Raw genomic sequence first — 8848 nt, 5'->3', positions numbered from 1 at the left:
CAATTTGGTTAATATCTTTAATTAATTATTTAAAAATATCTTTAAACATGCAATTACTTAATTAATTACTAATTAATGATATTAACAAAATAAAAACCTAATCATAAATGAGCGTTATTTATATAGTATGACATTATTCATATTATATTTATATAATATAATATGAACTTTTGTTTTGAACCTTTGGTTGAACAGTATGTGGAATTGCCGGTTGAACCGCATATGGAACCGCCGGTTCCACAGTTTTTAAATTTTGAAACCGGAACCGAACCTTATATGAAGGTTCCGGTTCCGGTTTTATGACGGTTACGGTTTTTCCGGTTCCAGTTTCGGTTTTTGGCGGTTCGGTTCCGGTTCGGTTCCACGGTTTCGGTTCAAAATGGCCACGTCTACTTGTATGGTATGGTGACTATTATAATTATGTAACAGGAAAGGCTGGCCTTAACTATGAGGGGAACATCAATTTGAGGATAATTAAGATTGAAGTATGATTTTTAAAGGTGTATATTTATATCATTTATCTTTAATATAGAAATATATAGAAACCTCAACCCAAAAAATCACTTGTGTTTTTCAAGGATACTATTCCCTTGTCAGGTCACTTCAGCACACAGACCTCCCCCACCCCTAGGGATGGCAACGGGTAGGGTATGGGTAGGGTATGCCAAAACCCTTACCCGTACCCGTAACCCCTACCCCATACCCGTACCCATACCCGTACCTTTCAGGGTAAAAAAAATCATACCCTTACCCTTACCCATAGGGTACCCACTTACCCATTGTTCAAATTATCGAATTAAATTTAAATAATAATAAAAATAAATTAATTATACATTATATTACAATTTTTAAACACATGTCCATAAATTCAAAATTACAAGTTGATATATATTTGTTTATCTTAAATTATATATTTACATAAAAATAACGTCTATTTAGGACTCAATGGTAACTCTACCTTTTGTTTTGTTCATGTTTAACCATCTTGGTTTTTGTTTAAAATTTTTTCATATATCTACTATTTATATTTTATATAACTTCAAATTTTATAAATATCTAGTAAGATTTTGAATATAAAAAACATTATATGTAATTCTCATAAGTTATATCCAATTGATTTTTTATTAGTATCTTATTTTTCAAGATGTTCTTATAATTTACAGAATAAATTATTATAACATTATTTTTTATATTTGTTTATTTTTTAATTTAATTATAAATCTTAATATATATCTAAAATTCAATTTTGATAATATTATCAAATATAAATATAGAAATTAAATAAAATTTAAAATAATATATTAAGAGAAAATTTGAAGTTTTATTTTCAAATTAATCACCATGAAAATAGATATTGAGTAAATTGTGAGTAAATGTTTAGTTTAATAAAAAAATTATATATATATATATATATGAGAGGGTAAGGGTAAGGGTATGGGTTTTATCCGTACCCTCTTCAACGGGTAAGGGTAGTGGTAAGGGTACGGGTAGGGTAGGGGCATACCCTTACCCGACCGTACCCGCTAAAAAACTAACGGGTAATACCCTTACCCGTACCCTTACTCGGTTAAAAAAGGTATTACCCTCTTTGACTAGGTACGGGTACGGATATACTCATCGGGTAGGGTATAAATTGCCATCTCTACCCACCCCCCAACACAGAAATCACTTGTGTTTTTCAAAGGTACTATTCCCTTGGCAGCTGACTCAGTTGGTTTCAAGGGTACTATTCAACGACACTCACCAGTACTAGGCATCGACAGTACTCGGCCCCACTTTTTATTAATATTCCATCTTATCCTTCTATATTATGTCTATAAATATGCTCTAATCGCTGCGTGAGATATCCATATCCAACTAGTGAACCTGTGCTACTTATGTTTGTTCCCATTTCCAGCTTACTTCACTTGGTTTCACTCCTACTGCTCTCTCTCTCTCTTCTCTTCCAAGGTTCTTGTATATCACACACATGGACTACTCTTCTTCTTCTTCTTCTTCTTCTTCTTCTTCATCATCACCATCATCATCAATAACTCAACGTAGGTCGGCAAATTTCGAGCCAACTATATGGAGTAATGATTATCTTCAATCCTTAAGGGATGACCATTTCATGGTGAGCTTCCTCACCCTAATATCATATATCTTTAGATTAATTCATGTGGCAGTTTATTGTGGTCTTAATTCACTGTCCTGATTAAAAACTCAGCGTTTTTTGTGAGAAATGGATCGTTTCATAGTTATTGGAGCATTCATTGCTTGTGTTATCAGTTTGGAGTAGTATTGGTTGTTTATCAAAATTCAAAAAATAGGATTATCTTGTATCTTAACATGGCAGAGGGCGGTCCTCACGTGAGGGGCAAGTTTAATTAATTATTCAAATCTTTCAGAAAAAAATATTTTCAAATATTAAAACATCTCAGCATGAACTAGTTAGGCCACAATCATAGTGTCAAGCGATTAAAGCATTTAATTTTTATACCGGAGGTTGAGTATTAGTCTTTAATTTTTATACCGGAGGTTGAGTATTAGTCTCTTTTTCAATGTAAAATTAAAATAGTAAATATTTTTGGGGGTGGACGTGGCTTGCCCTCAATATCAATATATGTATATATAAATCCTTAACATTTGTAATATATTTGAAGGCTTGATACATATTAAAAGAAAAATGGAGTAATAAAAAAAGAAAAATTCTAGACATATTATAAAAAAATGTAGTGATACATGTGTCTTACGTATTTTTAGTAAAAATAATCTCAAATCTAATGAACATTAATTATAGAGAGAGGATCAATTTTGAGTAAAGAGTCACGACAGGAAGCAAAAAGAAAACGAAGAAAAACATATATATAATATATATGGTAATCCGTCTAGATTTCTCAAATTACAGAGAAATGAACGAATTTTTCATATCCAGTACTTAAATTAAGAAAGAAGTCATCTTCTCCTCTTGTTAGGGGCAGGGTTTGAAACATTTAATATTTCATTTTTTTTTTTGTTTTATCTATTTTTCTATAAGTTTACCAAAATCTCTTTCTCTCTTTCAAAAATTTTTTTATGGGTGTAATGTTCGTTTTCTATATTTTTTTTGAATAATTAATTAATTAAAATGACATTAGTTTATTTCCCCATTATTTAGATATTAAAATATCATATGCTTTGACCTTTAAATTGTTTTTAATTTTTATTTTTTTTAGTACAAAAGATTATTGATGCATTTGAAAGTTACTCAGTCCTTTAATTTGATGAAAAATTTTATAATTTATTATCTTTAAAGAAGTATATATATATATATCATAACAGCGCATATATTTATAATTTCATATTGAATTTTATATTTTTTCTGATTTCATTGTATGGATAAAATAATAAAAAATAATTAATTTATTACACAAATGATATTTAACAAAAATATTCCATTGATATTTGCCAAAAAAACAAAAATTAGTGTTCCATGATGGGATATATTCAAATTTTCATTTAAATTTATTTTTCAGCATATTATTCTTGTTTTTATATACCATTCATTTTCATAATTAACTTAATATCTTTCTAATTTAATGGCTTATTAGTTTGAACGTCATTGAAATTAAAATAGCAATTTATTGCATTTATTTTTTAAATATTAGTTGACGATACTTATAGGTTTCCAAGCACCATGAAGTGATATGTTGATGATTGAGTTTGTTTTGTAATCATGGCTAGAAGTGTTGCAGAAGTTCGTGTTGTTTTAGAGTGTTGTTTTAAATTGATAGATTGATTTACATAAATTTATTAAATGATATATTTTCTAATATTAAAAAATATTTGATAATTTTTATGTAAAAAGTTTTAGTTATTTTTTCGAAATTTTTTAATTCATTTTATTAAAATCCACTAAGCTTATAATTGGTGATTATTCTAACTATTTTAGTTTTTACATAAAAAAAAATATTAAATTGGATTGGTTTAAGAATTTATGTAGAGATTATAAATGGGCTCTGAATAGCTACATTTACGTTTGAGAATTTTAAATAGGTTTTGGATTTAATTAGGATTTGTATCTTTTGAGGGTGCTCTTGATATTGACATACCTTGTATTTTTTTATTTTTATTTTTATTTTTATTTTTATTTTTTTTAAAAAGTAGATAAATCACATTCATTAAAAGAAGAAATATGGGTACAAATAGGGGCCAGGCTCATCAAAACATCCACCAGGAGTAGGGGTGTAAATGAGCCAAGCTACTCGTGAGTTACTCGAGTCGGCTCGGTCAATGCTCGAATTCGATTCGATTTTTCGCGAGCCGAGCCGAGCTCGAGCTGCTCGTTTATGTTGACGAGCCGAGCTCGAGCCCAAAAATACTCAACTCGTGAGGCTCGCGAGCCTAAACGAGCTTTTATATATAAAATATTAAATTATTTATATATAAATTACAAAAATACATAATTATATAAACTATATAAAATTACAAAAATACTTATGTATACAAGCTAATCGAGCTTAAACGAGCCGAGCTCGAGCTACTTGAGCTTTTCAGCAAGCCGAGCTCGAGCACAAAAAAAATAGCTCGAACGAGCTCGAGCCGAGCTCGAGCCTTCGAATAGTATACTCGAGCCGAGCTCGAGCCTGGTGATACTCGGCTCGGCTCGTTTACAGCCCTAACCAGGAGTGGGATAAAGAACCAATCCCTTGTATTTTTTTAGGACTGTAGTGGTCTTTAAAATCCTCAACATTTGAAGTACTATTCCTTTAATTTTTTAGTAACTCTAGCCAACCGTATGACCTGATTATCTTCAGTCATTAAAAGACAATCATCACCTAGTGGGCTATTGCAACTTCTTCAACAATCTAATCTCTTTTCTCATATCATATATACAATAAATTTTTTTTTTTTTACTTTCTTTAGGTTTTTTTAATGTGAATTTTTTCATGATACATATTCTACATTTCATGCAGGATGAGAAATTTAAATCAAGGATTGAAAAGTTGAAAGAGTCTGTAAAGCATTTGCTTTATGAAACCAAAGACATCATTCATCAATTAAAGCTCATCGATACTCTAAGCCAGCTTGGAGTTGCACATCACTTTGTGAGAGAGATCAAGGATGCTTTTGGAACTATATATAGTGTGATGAACATAAATATTAATATCTTAAAGGATGACTTATTTAGCACCTCGTTGCTATTTAGGCTTCTAAGAGAGCATGGTTTTAAAGTTTCACAAGGTAAGCTGTGTAATATTTCACAATAATCTATATATATAATATTTTACCATTTATCGATACAATTTGTTTTTACAAATGTGAATAAATATTTTTCATATAGGCACATCTCGAATCTTAATTCCTTCTGTAGTGGGAGAAAAAGATATTATAACAACTCTTGTTTAATAATAGATATTATAAAATATTCTTTTTAATGATAAAAAAACTCTAGATGCACCCTTTAATTCATTATTATATCATTTAATATAAATTCTATAGTTAAAAAGATAAAAATGTTTCTTAACCATGTGAAATGCACTTTTAATTTGAAGGGTACGTAAATGTCTTATTAATATCATTTTTAATTCTAATATCTCCTCGTTTCTTATTAATAGGAGTTTTTGATGGATTTAAAGATGAAAATGGTAACTTCCAATTAAGCCTTTGCGATGACATAAAAGGAATGCTTAGCTTGTATGAGGCCTCTTATATGGCCATGGAAGGAGAGGATGCATTGGAGAAAGCTAGAGTTTTCACAACCAAACACCTTGAGGGTATTATTGAGAAAGATGACATAGATCCCATACTCAAGGAGCATATAGAACATGCTTTGGAGTTGCCAATGCATTGGAGGATGCCAAGGTTGCACACTCATTGGTTCATTGGAATTCATGAAAAGGAAGACAACATGAACCCCGTTTTGTTAGAATTTGCTAAATTAGACTTCAACATACTCCAAAGTACACACAGAAAAGAAATCAAACAATGTTCACGGTAAGGGTAAATTATGTAAATATTTCATATGTATCACTTTCTTATAAACATTTATTTGAATAAATTATACAAGAATGATATAATTTAGAGAACTTGTCTAATATAATATATGCACATGATGGATGTTACATGGAGAGATTTTTAGGTTACAAATGTAGGTTATGTAGAAGAGAATTAAAGGATTTTAAAAACAACAATTATATTAGATGAACTCCATTTAACCTACAAACTAAAGAAAATAAGAAAAGTAGCTTACATGTTTGCATATATGTTAAATTAATCGATGAGAGATTATTTGTTACAGGTGGTGGTCCACTCTCAACCTTCTTGATGATGATTTAAGCTTCTCAAGAGATAGATTAGTCGAAAATTACTTATTTGCTATGGGATGGGTATCCAAAGCAAAATTCTCATTTTACCGCGAGACTCTTACCCAAGTCAATTGTCTAATAACAGTAATAGATGACATTTATGACACTTATGGATCTATTCAAGAGCTTGAGCTTTTCACTTCTGCTGTTGATAGGTGATTAATTATTGGTCTTATTTGAATAAAAATATCAATAATAAAAAAATATTCACTAATCATGTTCTGTGTTTTTTATATTATTTTGCAGATGGGATGTTAATGATATAGATTACCTTCCAAAGTTCATGAAGATTTGTTTTCTAGGACTCTTCAACACAACCAATGATACAGCATATAAGGTCCTCAAAATGAGGAATGTCAATTGCATCCCATATCTAAAGAAATCAGTATGTTCCTAATTTAGTTAGTATTATAATCTTCAATAGCATCATGTTAAGGAAATCAGTATCTAAAGAATGATTATATAATTCCTATTATTAGTTATCTTACTTTAAATTTTGGATGCTATAACATTATGTTATCCCATGATTTGATTAATTAATTAGCTGTATCTTTGCTTATGGTTATCTTATAAAGATTTATGCTTATATATATATATATGTATTGTAAGCTGCTCTAAGACTGTGTGTGGACTTATAGGATAATATTATTTTTGTGTTATTTTAATTATTTACCATGAAGTACGTGGTATTTTATCTATTATTATATTTTGAACTATAATATTATTTAACATAGTTTAATGTGATGACAGTGGTTAGAATTGTGCAAAGCTTATTTGATGGAGGCAAATTGGGCACATAGTGATTACAAACCAACATTGAAGGAGTACTTGGATAATGGATGGATTTCAATTGGGGCTTTTCCTATTTTTTTTTATTCATGTTTTTGCATAAATGAAGCTATATCAAAGGAAGCTTTGGAGATTCTAGAGAATTTTCTAATTATAATGCGCCAACCATTTGTGATTGCTCGCCTTTGCAATGATCTTGGAACATCAACAGTAAGTTATAAAAGTAATTCTTCATTATGCATATATATACATATTTTACACAGTATTATAAGAAGAGTGTTACAACATTAAAAAGCTAGCTTTATGTGAAAAATTTGAGTGTTTTTATATACATATTTTACACAATATTATTAGAAGAGTTTTACAACATTAAGAGGCTAGCTTTATGTGAAAAATTTGAGTGTTTTTTTGATAGGAGTGGCAAATGTTAAATAACATAAAAATATTTTTTCAAAATTCTTAGAATGAAAATTTGGTTGCTAGTAGCATCTATTCGTGGCAAGTAAATGTGTAGGAATATATTATAATATTATTAGTTTTCTGGAGAATGGAGTAGAAAAAAATTCCATTTGCATTTATGTACGTAGGCATATCCATTGTTAATAGTGGTATCTTGAAATTTACTTTGATGCTTTAAATTGCTATTTCATTTTTTGCATTGTCATACATGGTAATCTTAGTTTTCATAAGTATATCTGCTAAGTTTCTATAGTGTCTCTTAAGAGCACGCCGTTGTCTTTTAGGGTTTCTATATTGTCATAAATAATAAAAAAAAAAATTAAAGACATAGTTATGTTATACCTATTCAAAGGGATATATAGCGAACTTCTATCTAATTAGTTGAGAAACAAAAGTCTTTTTATTCTTTTTTTTTTCTTCGCAAATAAAGCTTACCCATAAAAATAGGTAGGTTTATTTGACTATATTAATTTTAATTTCATAGGAAGAGGTCAATAGAGGTGATGTCAACAAATCCATTCAATGTTACATGCGTGAGAAAGGTGTTCCGGAGACAATTGCTAGGGAGCACATACAAGACCTTATAAGAGAGACATGGAAGGAACTAAATACAAAGATCTTTACAATGAGTTCCCTATTTGATGTATCCTTGAATAATTTGGCAATGAACATTGCACGTACTGGACATTTCATGTACGACCATGGAGATGGATTTGGTATACCACAACATAAGACGAAGGATAGAGTCATATCACTTTTTATTAAACCCATTCCCTTTGATAAGATGTAACTATAATCTTTTTGTATGCTAATTTTTTACTATAAAGCATCATTTTACCTAATAATGTATATAATTAAGTGATTGAATTTCGACGAAGAAGTTTATATGTCTATTAAATAATTTATTTTTGTTTGGCCATCACCATTTTTGGATTTTATTTGTTATTTTATTTCAAATATGTGTTTTAATTGTATGCTTCGTGTAAATTATACAAAATTAATGGTGAGATTATTTATATCTTATTTTGTGGTTATTTGTATTGAAGACATTACAAGAAAATTAGTTTGAAGTACATATACTTTAAGGGATGTTTGGAAAATAATTAATAGTTGTTAACTTCTGGGTCTCAGTATTTTCAATACCTTCTTTAAACTATCATTTGTTTAGACAGATTTGAAAAATTGCCCACTAATTGGTCATTTTTTGGAGTAAATTCCAAAAACTACATTCTTGTAACTATTATTAAATAGACTCTATATACTTTTGATTAATG

At 29.4% G+C, this 8848-nt stretch overlaps 1 protein-coding gene across 1 annotated transcript; it reads left to right on the top strand.

Annotated features, from left to right (window-relative positions):
• Positions 1-1865: 1865 nt before the first annotated feature.
• LOC120252510 ((-)-alpha-terpineol synthase-like) lies at positions 1866-8454 on the top strand. Its single transcript, XM_039260680.1, has 7 exons — positions 1866-2113; positions 4935-5202; positions 5577-5955; positions 6260-6481; positions 6573-6711; positions 7077-7325; positions 8059-8454. The coding sequence occupies exons 1-7, from the start codon at positions 1970-1972 to the stop codon at positions 8362-8364; spliced, it is 1707 nt and encodes a 568-aa protein (XP_039116614.1). The 5' UTR covers positions 1866-1969; the 3' UTR covers positions 8365-8454.
• Positions 8455-8848: the final 394 nt, after the last annotated feature.

The sequence above is a fragment of the Dioscorea cayenensis genome, chromosome 21 (assembly GCF_009730915.1).
Source record: "Dioscorea cayenensis subsp. rotundata cultivar TDr96_F1 chromosome 21, TDr96_F1_v2_PseudoChromosome.rev07_lg8_w22 25.fasta, whole genome shotgun sequence".
NCBI classification, from domain to species: domain Eukaryota; kingdom Viridiplantae; phylum Streptophyta; class Magnoliopsida; order Dioscoreales; family Dioscoreaceae; genus Dioscorea; species Dioscorea cayenensis.
This window is presented reverse-complemented; position numbering and strand designations above follow the sequence as displayed.

Excerpts from the sequence above, each read along its gene's own strand:
- LOC120252510 (XM_039260680.1), top strand. The coding sequence starts at position 1,970 with ATGGACTACTCTTCTTCTTCTTCTTCTTCTTCTTCTTCTTCATCATCA. Across the intron at positions 6,712-7,076 it reads TCCCATATCTAAAGAAATCA|TGGTTAGAATTGTGCAAAGC; the intron begins GTATGTTCCTAA and ends ATGTGATGACAG. Across the intron at positions 7,326-8,058 it reads ATGATCTTGGAACATCAACA|GAAGAGGTCAATAGAGGTGA; the intron begins GTAAGTTATAAA and ends TTAATTTCATAG.